The 20,516-nt window shown below is 64.1% G+C and overlaps 1 protein-coding gene across 1 annotated transcript in view; it reads right to left on the bottom strand.

Annotated features, from left to right (window-relative positions):
* Positions 1–20,516, bottom strand: part of TNS1 (tensin 1) — a 54,927-nt gene extending 34,411 nt beyond the window's left edge. Inside the window, exons 1-14 of the mRNA XM_088519569.1 lie at positions 20,448–20,516; positions 11,516–11,554; positions 9,231–9,272; positions 6,111–6,160; positions 5,442–5,613; positions 5,071–5,121; positions 4,374–4,496; positions 3,811–3,875; positions 3,594–3,677; positions 3,351–3,463; positions 2,689–2,749; positions 1,052–1,127; positions 739–868; positions 3–68 (exon numbers count right to left, since the gene is read on the bottom strand). Coding sequence (XP_088375695.1) covers positions 3–68; positions 739–868; positions 1,052–1,127; positions 2,689–2,749; positions 3,351–3,463; positions 3,594–3,677; positions 3,811–3,875; positions 4,374–4,496; positions 5,071–5,121; positions 5,442–5,613; positions 6,111–6,160; positions 9,231–9,272; positions 11,516–11,554; positions 20,448–20,474 — 1,099 coding nt within the window. The 5' untranslated portion in view covers positions 20,475–20,516. The remainder of the gene's footprint in view (positions 1–2; positions 69–738; positions 869–1,051; positions 1,128–2,688; positions 2,750–3,350; positions 3,464–3,593; positions 3,678–3,810; positions 3,876–4,373; positions 4,497–5,070; positions 5,122–5,441; positions 5,614–6,110; positions 6,161–9,230; positions 9,273–11,515; positions 11,555–20,447) is intronic.

Below are 20,516 nucleotides of genomic sequence, written 5' to 3'. Positions count from 1 at the left end.
ACCTTGGATCTTCTCGGGGCCATAGGAGAACACAAACTCCACCTTCCCGTACTCAGGGAAGCGGTCATCTGCGAGAGAGAGAGCAGAGCAAAGGGACCATCTCTGTCTGTCCCTCTGACAGCATCTCAAACACATCCACCCAACACATGACCACCCCAAACACATCCAGAGCACAAGGCACTGCCCCGGCCAGCTCAAGAACAGGGAGCTGACACCAGATATTCCAGCATGAGGCAGTGCCCCAGCCCTCCACAGCCAAGAGCTGGGCAGGACACAAACACTGGCAATACCAGCATGAAGATACCAGCATCTCAGCTCAGAAACAACCACAGGGCAAACAACTGCACTTTATTGGTGCAAGATCTGGGCAATGAGTTGACCATACCATCTCCTGTCCCTGGGGTCCCACCCTGGGGTCCCACCCTATGCTCCCATGGGTACCCTATGGAGCAGCAGCATTTTCTTCATCTCTACCATGCCAGTGCAAAGAGGTAACACTTGCTCATTGTCAAAGCCCTCCTGGCCCTGGTGCATGAGCAATAAGGGGAAAAGCTGGTCTCAGGGCCAGCCTGCCTAGCACGGATGGTGTTTCCAGGATCTGTGAGCTGCACTGGGGTGACGCTCCCCATCCATGGGTGCCCAGACATCCCAGCAGTGGGAGCAGCATCAGAACTGAAGAAGCACAGAACCAGAAGGGCGTTAACAGGAAGAAGACACTGCAGACACAGGCACATTTACCTCTGAATGCTTCGTCCAGATCCTCCTTGCCAAAGACAATGTCAAGGTCGTGCACAGCGCACGTGTGGAACTGCACCCGAAAAATTACATCCCGGGTTGGACTGCGAAACTTCTTGTGGTAGCATTTCAGCTGTGGAGAGGAGAGGAGCAGAGACGGGCTGTGAACACTTGCTAACCCCTATGAGCCCCCGGAGCTTGGCAGGAGGGGAGCTCCAGGACCCCCAAGCCGAGGCAGGATGCTCCAAGCCCCCTGGTCTCCCAGCTGCCCAGGGCTCCCTGCATGGGAAGCTGGACTGGGGACAAGGCTCCTTACCAAGATATCACCCTTGAGGAGCAGGCCAGGCTCAATGGTGATGCAGATGCCCGTCTGGCTGTCCCCTTGCACATTGCTGTGGAGAGGGATGGCAGGAGGACATATGGCACAATGCAGAAACCTGGCAGCAGGCAGCAGGGAGCAGCTGCGAGAGCTCCCCCCGCAGCATCCGTCACTGCCTCCACCAGCCCTCTCCACCCAAAATTAGCTGGGAAAAGCCCTAAGGAGAGGCTGAAAGCATGGAAATGCCTTCTCTGAGGATAGAGGAGGGTCCCATCCCCGGCCCCAAGAGCACCTCCATCCCAGGTGGGAGGCAGACAGAAGAGAGAAACTGAGGCACAGAGCCAGTTTGGTAAGGGCGCCAAAACCCTGTGTCAGATCAGGCTTTGAGCAACAGGACTAGGTTACCATACCATCCACCCTGCTCCTGTGTTTCAAGCAGGATAGCGAGGAAGAAGCCTTAGGGACCTCAGGCCTCTCCTCTCTTCCCTGCCTCAGTTTCCCTGCCGAAAGTGCTCCTTCCCCAGCACGCCAGGGAGCTGCCTGCGAGCTGTGGTGTCAGCGTCTGGCAATCGGGCACAAGCGTGGGGGGCGAGGGAAGAAGGGAGTTGGATTTCACAGGCAAGATAAACCTGGAGTTTATTACCAGCGTCCCATAAACAGTCTATTAAAAGCTGGAAGGCGAGGCCAGGATGGCAGTAAATCTTGGCTAACGGGGACATCCAGCCGGCGGGAAAGGGAGTTCCCAGTTCAGTGGGGTTAAGATGGGAATACCCCAAAGATGAGGGCACAGACACAGGCTGGACAGGGGAGCAGAGGGATTCAGTCTGGGATATAGCACAAGGACTGTGTCTGGAGACACCAGCTCCTACTTTGCCTTTGACAGCACTAAAAATCCTGGAGACCCCAGTGCGGGGTGCAAACCCAGTCCAGGGTGCTCGGACTGGAGAAAGGTGTCAGGGTAAATTGTGTGGAGGCTAAACTGGGGAGGGAGGTCCCTTTCAGAAGGAAAAAAAATAGACAATTTAAAGGGGCTCTGGGGAAGATGCTCTTCAATACCCTTTTTCCCCAATTTACTCTGTAACTCCAAGAATGGGGATACAGGCTCAGGGGCAGGCAGGTTTTAGTCCTATCAGGTACATGATGGTACCCAGGAGAGGAAGAACCAGCACGAGGAGAGCATATCTTGGGAGAGAGTGCTTGTGAGGGACAGGGATACAAGGGGTTTTATGTCTTGATCAAAGCTTTCCTGGCAGGAGGAGCAGCTCTTTGGCCAGAGAGAAAGGAAACGCCTCCATCCCCATCGGAGGGAGAGGTGTCCCCCGTCCCCTGCGCCCTGCCTGGGACAACCAGCTCCAGGCTCCCTCTGCTGATGCACAGAGTCACTACAGCCCTCCCAGCACGAGCGCCCAGCGCAGTCTGGGATAGCCCAGCACGGCCAGGCATTGCTTCCAAGGGAGGTGGATCCCCCATTTCAATTCCCACCAGCCCTGGCACAACAAACGGACTGGGCATGGGACAATGGGAACCACCAGGGACTTGGACCTGAATCTCCATCTGCCCCCTCACAAAAGCCCCCCTGAGCTGCGTAATAAGCCCAGGACCCCATGCAGAGAGGAGAGAGAGAAGATAGTTACTAGATCCCCGAGGTGTAGACGGGCTGCATGGCCTGGTAGATTTTCAGGAAGGGCCGACAACCTGGAAGACATCAATGAAGGGAGAGAAGGCGCCTCGTTAGCCGGCAGGGCGGAGGGGCCAGGGCAGGGATTAGTCACGGGGTAGCAATCCAAACAGCGCGGGAGCCAAGGCAAACAGCCGCTCCCCACCTCGGCCAGGCAGCTCGGCGAGGGAGCCAGCCGCGGGCAACATCTGGAACGGCTTCGGGGAGCCGAGATGGGCCAAAAGGGACGCGCCCCGGCCGGACAGGGCTGCACGGGGAGAAGCCAGGACCCCCTGCAGCCCAGCCAGGTCCAACAGGACCTGTGCCAAAGGTGGTGGAGATAGGATAGAGCAAAATGCCTCCTCCCCCTGCAGCCCTGACTGCTGCGTTGCAAACCTCAGCACAGGAGCAGTGCTGCACAGGGAGGCATCTCTGTGGGAAAAGACTCATGCCCTGCTACTAGGAATAATCAGTCCCAGAGGTGGAAAGGGAGGAAAGAATTCAAATTCCCCACCAAAAAAAAAGGAAAAAAAAACCTACAAAAACAAACAACCCTCTTAGCAAACAAACAGTCCACCAGCATGGGGTAGTGCTTAGGGCATGGGAACCAGAGCAGAGGGAAGGCTCAGGGGCACCTACCGCCTTTCGACTCGAAGTTGGGGATGCCATGCATGATGACGTGGTGGAGGAAGAGGGGTTTGTTGTTCATCTTGATAGTGCCGGACAGGAGGCCACTGAAGTAATGGATGTACCTAGAGCAGGGACAGGCAGGTCAGGGCAGGACCCACACTGGAGCAACCCCATCAGCTTGCACCCAACCTCTCTAGAGAGCCCCGAGGCCAAGGGGGAAGAAACGAGGCTGCGATGCAGACCACGACCCACCTCTTCTGTGAGGGCTGTCCCACCGGCACCACCTTGTCCTCGTAGAAGCGCTTCATGGCAAACCTGTCCAGAGCCTGGTCCGCACTGCAGGAATGAAAGAGCACATGAGGGGATGGAAGCCTTCAGCACCACCCTGGGCCGCACCAGGGGCTGCAGGAGCCTGGGCGAGGTGGGTGGCGGGCAGCAGGGAAAGAGGCAGCCCTGGAGTCCCTCTCACCTGGCCGAGATGTTGCTGTAGTGCATGTAGGCAGCCACGACAACCCCCAGCCGGCCACGGTTCCCCTGCGGGCAAACAGCAAAGGGGCATCAGGGAGGCAGTAACGCACGTGAGCACCAGGCAGGGCTGCCCTGCGCGCGGGCACACGCCAGCCTCCACATACCCACCGCACACCGCAGCTCCTACGTGCACACACCGCACACGCGCCAACCTCTGCCTACACCCACATCATCCCTTACACACAAACATCGCCCACACGCTGACCCCCTGCATACATCAGACCAACCATTTCATACACATCAAACATGCACCCAACAACCCCATGGAGACACTGAGCCACATGCAACCCCAACCCCTACAGGCACATCATGCCACACACAGCCCTATATCCGCATACCTTCCACAGGTGCACCCCAACCCTTACATAGATACACCAAACTAAACAGATTCCCTGCTCCTGCCGACCCATGTGGCTGCTCAGCTTTGTCGCCCCCACCAATGCCCCATGCACCCTTGGCTCCCCATCCTCCTGCACCCCTGGAACGCGACGGGGCCCAGCGCACCTTGTTGTGCAGCACCACCACGTTGTGAGCTGTCGCGTTGAGCCACGTGTCCATGGCTTTGCAAATGCTGCAGATCTTCTCCAGCGCAGGGGTGTGCAGGTCAGGCCAGCCGAAATCCAGCACCTGTGCAGAACGGGGAGCAGCAGGGCTGGGGGGTCATGTCCATGCCTTGTTCTGCCCCTGCCAGAGCCCCTCTAACCAACCGGTTTGCAAAGCTCAGAGCATGTTTCCAGGGTGGGCAATGCCACCACATCACCCTGAACTGCCCCTCAAAGCCTCTCCACAAAATCTGCATCCCACTGCCCAGACCCCAGACGAGCGGGAGGAAGGTAAGGCCCAGATCTCCGACCCCTGGGTCACTCACAGCTTGGCTGCCCAGAATTCCCCAACATTTGCCTGGACAGGAATGATGCTTTAGGGGAAATCAAGGGGAAGCCACCAGGAGGGCTCCAGCAGCTAGGTTTGCACCAGTTAGCATTGAGCTGAGACCCGGCAAACTCATCAGGAAGTCCCACGCTTCCAGTAGGCTGCTAACCCCTTGGCCCTACACCAGTGAGGCGCAGTAAATAAATAGAGTGGATTTTCCTCCCTGACCAGCTTGCAAGAGGGAGCATGGCCCAGAGTCAGCTCTATCCACCCCTTCCTGAGCTCTCCACCCCCTCTCCCAGCCCCACTGCTCACCACAAGTGCAACCCACCTTGGGGTGAAGTTTGTTGATGTCATGTCTGCTCTCGGAGAGATTGAAAAGCTGAGGGCAAGAGAAAAGCCAGTGTCAGGAGACACCTTTCTCCCCTGGCCACTGTCACCCTTCCACCCCTTCCCCACCCCAAAGGCTCCCCAAACTCCCAGGAGAAGCTTCCTGGGGCATGTTAACATGGGCAATGCCTCACAGAGCACAACAGCAGCCCAAAATTCCCACAGTCCAAGAGAGACTGGAAAACTTCAAAGGAGAAAAAAGCATTCCCTGTGCAAAGACCCCTCCTCTCCGGCTTGGAGACCAGCAGAAGGTAAAGATACAGGATCCAGCACCCTGTCCCCAGCCTTGCCAGCACGGGCTGTGTCCCTCACCACGTAGCTGTCCCCGTGCTTGGATCTCAGCATGTGGGCCACCTCGCGGAGGTTGCTGCGGAAGCTGTGCTCCTCGGCCGCGCTGGGGTAGGAGACGGCGATGATCCGCTCCGTGATGTACACCAGGTCCAGCTCGCAGCTGCTCTCCATGGCCGCGGTCACGCTCATGCTCCTGAGCAAGAGGGGGCCATGAGCAGGGCGCAGCGTGGAGAAGGGGACATGGGTGACCATCCCAGTCCTGCCCAACTTCGGGTTAGGTGACCCAGGCTGGGACATGTGGGCACGCACGGCAGGGCACGGCTGCCCGCAGCCTTTCCTGATCCAAGGGCAGGCTGCAGACGGTGTTTCCCTGGCCTTGGAGAACGACCCTGCCTCAAGACAGCCCTGCCAAGGTGCAGCTTTGGGGACCCTGAGGTGGGGACAGTGTGTTAGCAGCCAACCTGGCCCATATGGGGAAGGAAGTATCAGGTGGGGCCAGGCAGGGCAGAGCTTGTCACCAGAGGGGGAAACTGAGTCACACAAGCCACCCCGTGTGCAGCCCCTCTACTATGAGCTCCAGCCATAGCAGGAACACTGTCCCTCCGTGCACCGTCCCCACGCGACCCCTACAGCAGGAGAGGCCTCTCCACATGGAGCTGCCGTCCCGGACAGGGGCAGGCTGAGGTTTACCTGGACGTTTTGTGGCGTGACTGCCCACTCCTGGGGGATTTGGTGGCATCCTAGAGGATGAGAGAGGAAAAACGAGTCACTGCCACAGGACCCAGCCAGCAGCACCGTCAGCAGCTGCATTGTCCCTCCTTGTCCCCAAAACCCACATGCCACCGCTCCAGGAGTCTCCACAGCACCGTGGACCACATCAGAAAGGAACCTTTCTGCTTGCCTTCCCTGCCCCTGCCAGCCATGCAAACACGGCACAAGATGCCAGATGTCACGACAGCACCTAGCGTCACAACAGTCCTGGTAGAGCCAGGTGCTGCAGGAGCATCTCCTCTCCACGCACTGCGCTACGCACCACAGCATCCCCAAAGCGTTGTTGTCCCCCATCATGGTCCTGCCGAGCAACCTGGCGGCACTGAAGACCCTGGTGATGCTGCCCTTCTCCTACAGCCAGGGGACTACGGGGACCAAAACCAGGGGACACAGCTGAGCACTAACACCGCCACGGAGGGCCTTTGAGGAGGGCATGGCTCGCAGGGAGACAGTCTCAAGCACGTCTCGAATTCCTCTGGTCTCAGCCAGCTGTTGTGTGTGCACACCTGGCCTGATAGAGCAGCTTTGTACCTGCCTGGCACCGGCAGAAGGGGCAGGTTACGGCCTGGCAAGCAACGCCCGCTCCCAAGCAGCGCCGAGGAGCCAGCGAGGCACCAGGGTTTGCTTTGGCCGGGGCTCCGCGGAGCCCAGCGCCGGGAGGAAATGTTTGAGCTCTCAGAGCAGGAAACTTCTATTTATGCATGTTCCCCGGCCTCAAGAATTTCATCTGCAGCCGGTTTGTTCGGTGACTTTGTGACCTCAGCCGAAAAACAAAGCCGAGTTTCCAAAAAAAACCACTAAGAGAAAACATACTCACACCTCATTAGTTTTAGTATCTCCAGCTAACAAGCAGGAGTATTTTAAAGGCTCATCTTGCACGAGCAGCACACCCCAATCCCTCAGAAGGATCCAATCCCGGTTAAATCAGGTACGTGCTTCCCAGCCAGCTCCCACGGGCACCTTTTCCACCCGTGGAGCAGCCCTGGAGTTGCAGGACTTGCTGCTGCCGCAGTGAGTCTCACACCCAGCACACGGAGGACAAGGTGGGACAGATTTCCACAACATCCTTCCCCCACCATCTCTCACCCGTCATGGTCCCCAGCTCCGTGCTCGACCGTGCCGTGCGCAGCCAGTGTCCCCTGCCGCAGTGGCTCCCGCTTTCCACCCGCCCCGCGTTCCCCTCTCAAGGTCAGGCTGCCCAGCGGAGCAGAGCCATGAAGCAGTGGAGCTCGGCAGCGCTGGGGGAGCCGATCCGGTCGGGATCCTTCCAGGCCAACCACCTCCCTGCCCAAGTGAGAGCCGTGCCAGGAGACTGCGGCCACGGGCAAGGGCTGGGGGGTCTGATGCCAGCAACGTTCCCCCTTCTCTGCAGTGCCCCCAATCCCCCACTCAGCCCAGAGGTCTCTCAGACAGCTGTGAGGCAAAAATGAGTTAAAAAAGAGCAAAAAGGGAGGGCAACACTGCCACAGGCAGAGTGGGGGATACAACAGAGCAACCGTGAACCCAAACACGGGTTTGGGGTGCCCAGGAGAGGCTCCCTGCCTGGCTGTGCTCTGCCTAAGCCCTTGCAGTGGGCACATGCAGGGTCACCAACACGTCTCCAAGCAGCCAGTGGAGCCCCGCAAGCCCCCTTTACCCCACAGCGGCCCCCTCGCAGGGCAGAGATGACGAGGGGAGTTGGCAGCACTGCCCTCTCCCAGCGGGAAGCAGGCACGGGAGCGCAAGCCGGGCCGGGACGCGAGAGCCCCGCTCCGCAGCGCGAGCCGACCCCGCGCGCCCGCGGGACGCGCCTGCCCGCGCTCGCCCTACCTTGGCCATGGCGAGGCCCCTGCTAATCCACTTCCAGGGCATGGTGGCTCTGCTCCCGAACGCGGCCGGACCCCTCCGAGCGCCCGGCTCCCACCCCGGCACCAGCCCTGGGGCTCGGCCGTGCGGGCGCGCGGGCGCCCGCTCCCTCCCCGCGCTAACCGCAGCCAGCGGCACGAGGAAGCGCCCGGCAGCGATCAGCTGATAGCAACAAGCACTCGTGTTGTTAAACACTGCTGCCCGCCGCCGGGCTCCGAGATGCTGCAAGGGTCCCCTCTGGAGAAGACACCCTAGAGGTCCCACTCAAAGCTGTATATCTGGTCTGGCACAGGGCAGGCTGGGTCAGGCTGGTCCCAGCCTCAGTTTGGACCGGTGTCACTGATCTGGGGGGAAGGGTCCACCCAGGGCTATCAGCCTTTGATGTCCCACCCCAGGCCAACTCGGCATGTCCCCACACTCTAGGCACTGTCTGAACAACACAGATCCCTTCTGGCTCCAGACAGGGCAATCTGAATCACGACACAGGATGGAGAAATATCAGAGATGCCCCCAAAAGAGAGCAAAGGCAGCCAAGGGGGTCCCTGACACCCCACTGCATTTTCAAGCTCTTGGTGCTCTTCATCCACCTTGGAGATGGCCAGAAACACACCTGGACTGCCAAAGAGATGAAGCAATGCTGGTCCCTAGGCAAGAAAGACCCTCAGCTCCACTTCCTCACAGGAGCCACTGTCCCTCCACCCTGGCTGGGGACGTGCTCCATCCCTCCGGCCCCGGCTCCGGTGTGCAGGGAAGCACGGTGAGCCGGCGGCGGGGCAGGGGGAAGCCGTCTGCGTTGACTTTGGCAGGGCGTTTGTCTACACTGTCTTAGCAACTTCATGTCCTGGGATTAAATAACATCTCCCCAGCTCTTGGACAGGAAAGCCGGCTTTGCAGCAAAAGCCCCAGCCTCCTCCAGGTCCCTGTTCAGCTCCGATGCTGCCTCTTCCAGCGACCCTGGGCAACTCCCTCAGCCTTCAATTCAGCCCTCATCTCAGCCAGGGATGTTTGCTGGGGGCCTGGAGGGTCTTGCTACAGTTGGGGGACCACACAGGTCTCAAAAGAGGCAGACTGAGGGATTTAGGCTGCAGGTGTCCCTCGGGGACTTGTGGCAACGAAATGGGCACAAATCACTCCCAGTAACATCTCGAGGTCGAGACCAGCCTTCCTGGCAAAGGCCTGGGAGCAAACACTTACCAGGGTGTCTACCTGCTTCGGGATGCTCTCCCCCTGGGAAGACTGTGGGCAGACAGGCAAGAGGAAAGAGAAGGCAAGAAAAAGGAGAGAGAAAAAGGGAGAGAGAGAGAGAGATTGAGAGACACACACACAAACGGCAAAGGCTGGGTTCAAAAGTTCCCCCTGGCTATTTCTGGCCCTTCCTAGGAAATGCTCCATGGTCCCACTTCCTTCCCTGCCCAGGTCCCCATGGGAAGGATGTGTCCATTCTTCCTAAAGGTCGGGAATCCCTCGAAACCCAAGCCTGGAGCAGGGCAACTTGGAGCCCCACTCGGGTACCAAAGGCATTGCCATGTGGCCCTACAGCCGAGCACGAGGGCGGATGGAGAGCGCTCAGCTCCTCCTGCACCCACCGCACTGTGGGCACCCAGCGCTCCCAGGACCCCTCTGGATCCTCCGCTGGCAGATTCACGGTCATGTCCCCTCCGACCCCAGCAGACCCCAAAAGGCAGCGGGGGGCCTCTAGTCCTCCATGTTTGAGGCATCCCGTGTCCCTTCTCCACGCAGCAGGGCCCAGTGCGCTGTGGTGATTTGCACCAAGGGGAGCACCCCGGCCATGCCCCACACTGGGCGCTGGGTGCTGCAGGACACGGAGCGTCCTGGTAAACAACCGAGCGTGTCCCGCGCAGCCCCACACCCAGTGGGGCCGCTGCCAGACACAGCTCCTGCAGATAAACCCAGCTCCCCCAGGGCTTGCAAACGTCCCCAGGGCTTCTCACCTCGACCCCGCGGCCACGGACAGGCACCGCGAGAGGAGAGAGAGGGTCTGAGATGCTGGAAAAAGGGGCAAATGCCGTGAAATGTCTCCTGTGGAGACGGACAGCACTGAAAAGGTGTGAGGGATAGGAATAAACCTCCCAGTCCTCAAATTTAGGGAGCAGGAGATGCCCCATGGCTGGGAAGGCTTGGAGGGTGGCACAACTGCGGGATCTGGGGGTTCCAGTCCAGGGACCAGGGGGATGCAGGGGTCCCAGGGACCAGGCTGTGCCCTCCTGTTCCCATCCCCGGAGCCAGGCGAGCGGGGCAGGGGCTGCCATTTCCAGCCGGCGGGATGGGGCAAACCCCTGTCAATTTCCTCCCGCAGCCGCAGTAACGGTCCCTGCTCGAAGCCAACACGTTTTTGCTGGCGATAAGCGCCGCGGGGCGGGCGGGCAGGCTGGCGGGCACGGGCACGGGACGGGGTGCGCGCGGAGATTAAACGCGGGCAGATAACGGCCGCGGCGGCAGGCAGCGCGCTCCCGCGCCGCCCCGTGCTCGCTGCCCTCCTGAGCTCGCACGGGGCGCACGGAGCCTCCACGCGCACCCTGCACGAGTGTCCTGGCTGCACCTAAAGTTCTCAAGGGCAAAAAAAAAAGCCCAGCTGGGGCCAGGCCCTCTCGCTAACCCACTCCACTTAGGGGGGAACCCTGCCTTGCTCTCGGGCGCCCTGGTCCTGCATGGGGCACAGTTGCTGCCAGGCTGCTGGCAGCCAAGCCAGGAGCCGACATCCCGTCGCAGGCTCCGCTCCCCGGCGCCTGCCCCAGCACACGGAGGCCTTGGCACACGCTTGGGGCAAGAAAGAGCAGCGGCGCCCGCGTCCCAGGGCCATCCCGCTGCCCTGCCGGCCCCTCTGCGCCCCACAGCAGCGCGGGGAGAGCCCAGCCCCGGGCAGGGAAGCACGGCCAGCGCCCCAGCCCCACGGCCCCCCTGCCCCAGGGCTGCCTGGCTGTTTTCCCCATTGCCTCCTTCTGGAGAGGATGGGCTGGGAAGGGCCGCGTGTTACCCCAGAGGCTCCGTCCAGCCCTGTGCGTTTCCGGCCACTCATTAAAGATTCCCAGGAGGGACAAAACAAGGGGGCCACAATAATAAGGGATGCTAACGTGCAGCCTCGCGCGCCCAGAGCCAAAGGCACATCTGCTAGAGCCATCTCCGGGCATGCAAGAAACTGTCCCGGCTCCAGCTCAGGGAGGGGGGACATCAGCTCCCTCAGCTGCAGGGGACACCAGGGCTGAACAGGGCCCTGACCTGCACAAAGGAACCACAAAGTCTCTTCTCCCAGGAAGTCCCCGCTCCAGGAGCCTGGGACAGCTGCGCTGATCTGCTCACGCTGCACAAGCACAGGAGCACAGTCCCGAAATCTGGCTATGACGTTAAGCCCCCAACAGGAGCCCAGGGCTGCTCTTGGAGGGGACACCCAGACTCCCAGGGCAGTGCAGAGCCAGTCTGGCCCCGGAGGCTGCGCACGCGGGGCCAGCGGTGTCACTCACCAGCTCATAGCTGACCGGCGGGGAGCACGGGGTCGGGGCCTGCAAGAAAGCAGAAAAAGGGCGAAGATTAGTCCCTGTGGCCTCGACACTAAGCACAGAGCACGGGAAGGGGCCTGGCTGCTGCATCGCCCACACAAGGCATGGGCAGCAGGAGGAAGGGACAGCAGCGGGCAACTCGTGCCCCGCTGGGCCTGCTTCCCGGGGAGGCGGACGGGCCCCTGCGCGACGGGAGCCGGCGCGGGGCCGCCCTGCGCTCTCCGGCAGCGGCCAACGCCGGGGCGAGCAGGCGGGGGCAGCCCCATGCCAGGGCACGGCGGGGCGGCCTGATGCCAGCAACAAACCCAAGCTCCTGGAACAAAACCCTGCCCGGCCTCGTGAGCTCCTCTGCAGACGCCAGCTGAACAACTCGGCTATTGTTACCTTAATTACCAGGAGCAATTACTGACAATTAACCTTGGGTTTTGCGTGCACCCCAGTCCACTGGGAACCAGCAGCACGCCACGGTGAGAGAGGCAGTGCTCTTTTTTGCGGGAGGCACCAGGAATAGCTGCTACAGCCTCACAGCCCTCAGAGGCCCTGAGAAGCTGGGGGCAACCCAAGGCTGTGACCGAGCACCGCTCGTCCCCTCCGAGCTCCTCTGTGCGACCCCATGGGCAGCAAACCCCAGCCAGGCATCCCCTGCCTGTCCCAGCCCTGCTGCACCAAGCCAGCGCGCTCACGGCCCGGCGCTGCTCACGGGCTGATTCCCCACCTCTGCACCCCACGCTGCCTCCCCTGCCAGGGGACAAGCACGTTTCACCCTATCCCATCCCTCTCCAAGCACCCCAGTCCCAACCCATCCCAGTCTGGGCACTGCGGTGCCCAAAGCCTGTTCTCTCCCGGGCCTCCCGGCTGTACCAATCCCGCCTCCGTGTTTTGTTCAGGGGTTGTTCCTCCTCCTCCCGCTCCCTTCCCTTGCGCATTATTATTATGATTTTATTCTAATGCAGAAACGCTTCCATAAAAGGCCCCTTTCCCTGCCCCGCGGCGCTGGCCCCGCGCCAGCCTCCCTGGAATGTTCTCCGGCGTTGAGCAGCCTCGGCCGGGGCCGGCGAGGACCGCGCAGAGCCCCGCGCGCCCCCGCACGCAGCTCGTGCGGCCCCGACAGGGCCCCACACCGCGGCCCGGGGCCTGGGGAGCTCCTCCACCGTGAGGATGCTCAAAAAAGGGCCCATGAAAGAAGCTCCCTGAGCCCCGGGGGCCACCGAGCCCTGGTGCCAGGGACCGGTGACAGGGGGAGCTGCTCAGTCTCCCCCTTGGGACACAAAGGTCCAGCGGGAAGATGGGACCAGCACCCGGCTCCTGCTTTCTGCACCAGGACCCTTGTAGGTTCCTGCAGCTGGAGAAGGACAAGGTTGAGTTCCCATGGCTGTCGCTTCCTACCCTGGTGGATTCTCTTATGTCTAATATGGTGCTGTGCTCACCAGATGCCTCTCCTCCAATCCACGATAAACAGTAGCACAGGCTGGGTGTCTCTCTCTCTTCTCAGAAAGGCAATTTTAGGAATCTTTGGAGAACTTAACACTTTTTTAAGCTTTTTCCCCTCTCTCAAGCTTGGCAAAAATTAGCCGCAGTGTTCACAGAGACGAGGGAAGACCCTGACCCACAGTGCACCCATAGCAGGCTTGTACCCAGGTGTGCAAGAGCATCCCTCCTGCCCAGAGGAGAGGACAGCACGGGGCTGAGCTTCAGCCTTTCTCGGCATGGGGGACCCCAGCTCTCCCAAATCCTTGCCATGCCTTGCGGATCACCAGGGTGGCCCAGCACCCAAGGGCACGCCAAAACCCAGCACAACGGTCCTGCCCCTGCACCAGAACAGTGCAGATTACGGGGGAAGCTGGGCACAGCACGGGTGACAAGGGCACCGAGGCCTCAGCAGGGCCCCTGCTTGCAGGTAGCTCAGCTCTGCTCCCTTCCTCCATCGCTGCCACGGGGAGGAGACGGAGGCCCCTCAAACACCCCCAAAGCCCCGGGGGTGGCCAGGCTGCCGCGAGCGTGGCCGCGCAGCCCTCACCTGCCCCGGGTCGCCCTGACTCGCCGGCGGGGAATGCTTTGGGCCAGAAACGGTGTTTCACAACACTGCTCCTCGTCTCCCCGTCTCTGCCGGGGTGAGGAGAGCGCCGGGCACCGAGGGGATGCGGGGCCAGCTGGATGCATTGGGCAGGCGAGACCCCCGGCACCGCCGAGCTCCCAAGCCGGCCCCGTCCCAACAGAGGAGGACGCTGCCAGGAGCAGGGGGTTGGCTCCTGGCAAGGGAGGCCGCTGGGGGGGCTCCCGGGCCCACCTGCATCCGCCGGCCCCCGCGCTGGGCGAGCGGCAGGGCCGCGCGCCCCTCGGGCGGGCTCTGCGGCGCACACTGCGCCCTTTCTTCTCCCGCCGCTCCCGGTGTTTGCATTCCTGCCGGCCGGCTCCCACCGCCGCGACCCTCCGCCCGGCGGCCCTGCCCAGGAATGTGCGGAACGAGGCGCAGCGGCACCGCCACGGCCCCCCGCCGGCCACGGCCCGGCGCCCGCCGGCCCCACACGTCGCCGCTCCGCCTCTGCCGGGCGCCCGCGAAACAGAACCCCCCCGATTCCTGGGGGTCCCCGGCTGCTCCCGCCGCCAGGGCTCTGCACCCCTCGGCCCCATCGCTCGCATGGGACAACCCATCAGCCGCTGCCCTTAAACACGGATTTTCCTTCAAGGTGAAAGTCAAGCAGCAAAGCCCATGCATCCCAGTTCCCACATGAGTCCGTATCTGCCGCTGTGGGCCTCTGTGGACTCTCTGATGTCTTATAAAGGGTTGGGCACACACTGCAGCCTTCCCTTTGCTGAGGGGCTCTCCCTCCTCACCCTCCTCCTGACCCAGCTATCAGCTATCGCGATGCCTGTGGCAACTTCATATCCATCCCTCTGCCAAGCTCAAGCACCTGGCCAGTCACTGCAAAGTCAGGACTCCGCCGAGCCCCCCGATGCCTCCCCATGTCACAGCGAGTCATCTGGAGCGACCCCTCTCCACCAAGCTGCCCCCCATGGCCCACAGGTGGGACCTGCCCGGCCCAGGTTGGGACACCAACCTCGGCACAAGGGCCCGTGTCCACAGGGCAGCGGGCGGGATCCATAGGGCAGCGGGCGGGATCCGCAGGGCAGCGGGCGCGCGCGGCACAGCGGCTTCTCCGGCCGGGGCCAGGGCGAGGTGAGCGCTGGCCCGTGGCCCGGCCGGCCCAGCTGCCGGTGGGTTGCACGGGCCCATCTCTGACGCATATCCCTTCCTTTGGGTGGCGGGTTTTGTTTTTCCCTTCCCCAGGAGCTCTGATAAACATTCCTGAGCTGTCCAGTATCCGGGCCGGCGCTGACCCTTGCAACGCCAGGAGGGCGGCGCGGGCCGCCGAGCCCTCGCGTGAATCCCGACACACTCAAGTCACGCGAAAAGCAGATCCCAGCTACGGCCAGGGCCGGAGCAGAGCCCTGGCGCTGCCACGGGAGGCATGAGAAGGGCCTGGAGGCGGCTGTCGACCCACGGCAGCATCCCACAAACACGAGGAGGGGGGAGCCCGGCCGAGGGGGTGTCTGCGCTGCCCCAGGGACGCAAGTGGCCGCTGAGAGGGACCGGGGCAGCGGAGGCAGCGAGCGGCTCCCAGCGCCGCGCGGCGCTCGAGCGGCCCCAGACGTTTGGCTCTGTGGTGAGAGGCGCCGGTCCCATCCCGAGCGCCAGCGCGTCCCCGCTGCCCACAGCGAGGGACGGGGACGCCGCAGGGAGCCGAGAGCGCTCGGAGCCGCGACGCGCCTGCCAAAACGGACCCCCCCGGCCGCACGCGGGGCGGAAAGGTTGGAAACCACTCCCGGCCTCATGGACGCAGGCACTGCCCCCCTGGCTTCTCAGCCCAGGAGGGGCCCCCAAAGAGCAGAGCAAGGTACCCAAACACCGTCAGCACTTCTGACCCCCAGAAATGGGTAGAGAGGGACAGGGACAAGAAGCAGGACCCTGACGAAACCGTGCTGAAGAGCGGAAAATTCAGTTGCCAAAGAGGATGGTGACTCAGCGGTACATTCAGTGCCCAGCAGGACGATGCTGGGGGGGCACCGACACAGGCTGCGTGCTGAGACGCCAGCGCGGCCGCCCTGAGCCCGCCCCACGTCACCACAGCCCCAAGACCCCCTTCCACAGCCCCATGCCACCCCACGGGGGACGCCTTCCCTCAGGAAGGCCACCAGAGCTTCACCCCACGTTCCAGCTGGGCCATGCGCCGCCTCCCCAGGCTGCCCCACTGCTTTCTGCTCGCTGTGAGATCCCACCCCAGGCAAGGGGGGATCCCAAAGACAACCAGCGGCCATGGCTGGCTCCTGGGGGCTCCCAGAGCTCTTCTCTCAGGCCCCACTGCTGCAGCTGAGCTGCACCAAAGCCCCTCGCACCATAGCATGGAGGAGCCAGGGGCAGCAGACGCTTTGGGAGAGCAGGGCTGGGGCCGCCACGCTGGGGAATTGGGAAAGGTTGTCCCCCTTCCAGCAGCTGGCAGACCAGCCTTGCCCAGCAGGCCGAGCCCTCCTGGCCCCACACTGCTGCTGGGGCCCCAGGAGCTCCCCAGCCCTGAAGATGAGTCTGGGCAGCTCGGGGAGAGGCCGCAGCAGCGTGTCCAGCAGCTGGCAGCTCCCAGGCCGACCCCAGCGACAGCTTCTCTGGCCACCGACCCCGCTCTCTGCGCCGGCGTCGGCCCCGCTGCCACCCAGCGCGCTGCCTGCTGCCTCCCCGCTCCCGGGCCCGGCCTTCGAGCCGCACGTTCCTCGCACATAAATCTCCTGTTTATGCAAGAAGTCCCTCACGGGAGGACAGCATGTTTCCCGGCGCGCCGCCCGGCCCCGCGCGCGGCTCCCCCCGGCACGATCGCAGCGGGGCCCCACTGTGCGGCGCACGGAGCCCCTCGGTCCTCGTCACACAACGGGTCCCCGGGGATAGGGCCGGGCGGGGGGAGCCCCCGGCAAGGAGGCGGCGCAGCCCGTGTTGCTCAGCGGCTGACTCAGGGGCTGGAGCACAGAGGTCTCGCGGCTCCCAGGCTCGCGCTCCCCTTCCCGTCCCGCTGCTCCCAGCGTCCGCACACACCACGGCCCCGGCGCCATCCCCCCGGGAGACACCCCGGCGGGGGCTTCTCGCTGGGAAGCCCCAGGCAAGGGGGCCGTTCACAGCACTGCAGGCCAAGGGCAGAGCAAGGCGCTGCGGAGCGGCCGCCGTGTCCTGGACAGCGTCCGCAGCAGCCCTGCCTCTGCTCAGCGCTGACGCACGGGCGCCTGGTTAAGCTCACGGCGGGACGTGTCCCGTGCCTCGCGCCCCGGCATGCGGCCCCCCTCCTTCCTAAAGCAGCCCTCGACGCGGACCCGGGGCCGGGCAGGATCTGCCTCCTCCGCAGCAGCCCGTGGCTCAGAGCTCCTTCACTGCCCGGTGCCTCTGCTCACAAACTCCCTGGCGTCTCCCCAGTCCCATTCCTGGGCACTTGGATAGTTCGGGGCGGATGACACTGTGCAGCTGCACGCAGGTTGGCAGCCGCCTGCAGCGCCCAGAAGCCTCCTTTGCCTTGTGAAATAGCTGCGGGCACAAGCCGGGGTCCCGGCACCCCACGGAGCCCCTGCCCCACGGCGCGGAGCCCAGCCAGGACGGCCTGCTGTCCCCTGGGCTCTGCCCCCCTCCCGAAACACCTCGGGCGCCCTGCTCGGGGCCCTTCCCCGCCAGGAACGCGGCAGCAGGTCAAACCAGCGCCGCGTGGCCGAGGGAAGGCACCCGGCGCGCTCGGCCCTGCAGATGGGACGGGAGATACGGCCAGGGAGGGCGCTCCGTGCCCCGGGCTGCCCCGCGGCACCCAGCAGCCGGCGGGCGGCCCACGCGGGGTCCCCTTCCCCAGACAGGGATGCGGGATGGGTCGGACCGGACGGGATGCGGGACTGCTGGACAGGAGCCGTCGCAGCCAGGAGGGCCTGAAGCAGGAAGGCGACACACAGGGGAGCTGCAGGGCCTCCGGCTCCGACTGGTTTTGATGGAACCAGTGGCACCAAAATAGCCCCGGTTTCAACCCAAATAAGGGCAGCTCCTGGCTCCAAATGGGTTTGAGCAATCGCCCCATCGGCTGCAGTGGCTGCACTGGGGGAAGAGGGAGAAACCAGCATCACCTCTGCCCCAGGGTGTATTTTGGGGGGAAGGGGGTTTTGGGGAGAGTGGTCACGGGGCAAAGGCGCCTCCACGTGCCTGGACACGGGGCTCAGGGCAGGGCGGCCTCCCGCTCCCGCCGGCGGCCTCCCCGGCGCGCTGGCAGGGTCGGCACGGGGCAGGGACGCGCCGCGCTCCAGCACCTAAAAAGGCAACGTTCCCAGCACCGGTCCGGCCCGGAGGCCAGCGCGCGCCTGGCTCCGGCCCCAGCCCGGCCCCACAGCCCGCGGAGGCTGCCGGCCCCGGCACACGCCACCAGCCCTCCATCCCTCTCGCCCTCCCTCCATCCATCCATCCATCCATCCCTCTGACCTTGCCTCCCTCCATCCCTCCATCCCACGGGAGCCGGCCCGGCCGCGCTGCCCCCTGCGCTACCCCAGGGCAGCCCCAGCCCCTCCGCCCCGGGATCGGGGGCTGCATCAGCATCGGCCCATGCCTGGATTCTGGCACCGGATTCATCAGGGCATGGATTCCGAGGGGATTGGCCCATGCCTGGATTCTGGCACGGGATTGGTCAATGTGTGGATTCCAGCATGCGAATGGCCAGCACATGGATCCTCAGAAAGGGACTGGACACAGCGGGGATTCCCATGTGGGGCTGGCCAGTGCCCAGGTGCCAGGGGGCAGGATGGGCGCTGCCCCCAGGCTGCGCAGCCCCTGCCCTGCGGTGCCCCTGCCCCATGGCACCCCTGCCCATGGTGTCCCTGCACACCGCGATGCTGGTGGGGACCCAGCCCCTCTGCAGGCTCCCAGCTGCCCCATAGCCCCAGGACCCGCCGTGGGGCCATGACCGGCCTCAGGGAGCCAGGAAGGTGCCCCGGTGCCGCAGCCAGGCCTGCAAGCCCGGAGCGCTGGGAACGGCGCGTTATCTGCAGCCGGAGCTGCCGTGTGAAACCCGCCGAGGAGCAGCTGCTCCAGAGCCGGCGACTCACACCCAGCTGCGCCTGCCCCGGGAGGACGAGGGGGCCCAGCCGGCTGCTGGGGACGTGGCCTGGAGGAACGGAGCCATCCCAGGGCTTCTGCGGGAGCAGGAGGTTTGGGGACCCCAGGGGACTCGGCCCTGGGTGCCACAGGATGGGGATGGGGTGCACAAGGCTGGGGCACCGCTCAAGCAGGCAGCAGGGCGGCATGGGGCAGATTTCAGGGCTCAGCCTTGCTTCAGCAGCCCCCTGTCCAGGCAAGCGCCGCGAACAGACCCCGAACGCGGCGCGGGCCCCGGAGCCGGCGGCACAGAGGGGCTCTGCGCAGAGGAGCCCGCGGGCGGGCGGGCGGCCAGGGCCCTGCAAAGCGTCACCCGCAGCCCTGCCCTGCCTGCAGCACAGGCGGCCCGGCCGGCCAAGGCTGCTAACGGGGAGGCTTCGTTAGCGCTGACGGCTGCGCTCCTAAGCCCTGATGGGGTCTGTCCACTCAGGACCCATCCACGAGCACCAGGGCAGCTCACCGGGCTGGGCGCTCCGCGCTCCGCACAGGCTGGCACCAGGCAGGGGGCATCAGGCCACCTGCGCGCAGCAGGGCTAAGCGTGGGGGCAGAGTGGGCACCGCCTGTGCCCGGGCCTGGCGGGCCTGGGGCAGCGCTGGGGCACAGGGACCCCCCAGCACAGGGCGCACAGCACAGCTGGGGAGCAGCTCTAGGATGCCGAAACCCCCAAAATCCACCCGCTGCAGGGGCATGGGGTGACCCCCAGCACCCCAAAACCTGGCGTGCCGCAGCCCCCAAGCCAGATGCTACCCAGACCCACCGCGGGTACCCCAGGAGCACCAAAACCCCCGGCCCTGCCCGCCCACCCCCGCTGCCCCACAGCAGCCCCACAGCCACAGGGGCACACGGCGCAGGGGACGTCCCTGACCCGCTGGCCAGCAGTGCCCAGCCACCCGGGCCAGCGCAGTAGCAGCGCACCGCGAGCGCAGCAGTTTTCTTTTTGTTGTTTTCCCCTTAAAAACAAAACGGCGATGCCTTGCTCGGCCGTTTCCTCTCCTAGGAGCACAGCCTAAAAACATCTGCGCAGGGACCTGCCCTGGCGAGTTTAACCCCCTCGGCCCCGGCCGGCGGCTCTCGCTGCCCCGCTCTGCGCCCGGGCACCCGGGCTGGCCCCGGCCGAGATTTGAGGAGCTGGCTCCGGCCGCGGGCTCCTCACAACTCATTAACCGGGTTTAACCATTGACTTTCCCGCAGAGCGGGGTGGCGCGGGGTTAACCCTCGGGCTGCCGCAGCCCCCGGCCGGCGGGGCTCTCCGGGACGCACAGATGTCCGGACACGGCCCGTGCTGGCTCCCGTCTGCAGGGACACGGCTGCAGGGGGGCTGCAGGGGTCCCCTTCCCCACACAGCCTGGCCTCCCCTGGGACAGGTTTTCCCACGCTGCAGAGTGGCGCAGACCCGGACACGTGTTGGTGTCCCCACGGGGACACCCCACAGGCCGCCTCGCAAACGGGGTGCAGAAGAGGACATGGGGGGCACGGCCCCCCTGCGGTTTGCAGGAACGCAGGCCTGGCTCCCACCCCAAAACCTGCCCCCGCGAAGTGCGCGTTGCCCCTCCATGCACCCCCTGCGGCACCCACAACGGGGAGCCCCTGCTCCGGGGGACGGCGGGGGTCCCAGCGACAGTCTCCAGCCCCAACGCCCTGGTGTCACCCCCGGCACCCCACCACCCCAGGAGATGCCGCCCCACACCGCATGTGTGTGCCCCCCCGGGGGACCCCTGCACCCCTCAGCCCAGCGGTACCTGGTTCATGACGCTCCCGAAATCCATCCGGGGTCTCTCCTGCCTACATCCGCGAGGGCCGGCGCCGCG

The sequence above is a fragment of the Tinamus guttatus genome, unplaced genomic scaffold, assembly GCF_059628265.1.
Source record: "Tinamus guttatus ecotype Peru unplaced genomic scaffold, ASM5962826v1 Tinamus_guttatus_pri_ptg000060l, whole genome shotgun sequence".
Taxonomy (NCBI): Eukaryota; Metazoa; Chordata; class Aves; order Tinamiformes; family Tinamidae; genus Tinamus; species Tinamus guttatus.
This window is presented reverse-complemented; position numbering and strand designations above follow the sequence as displayed.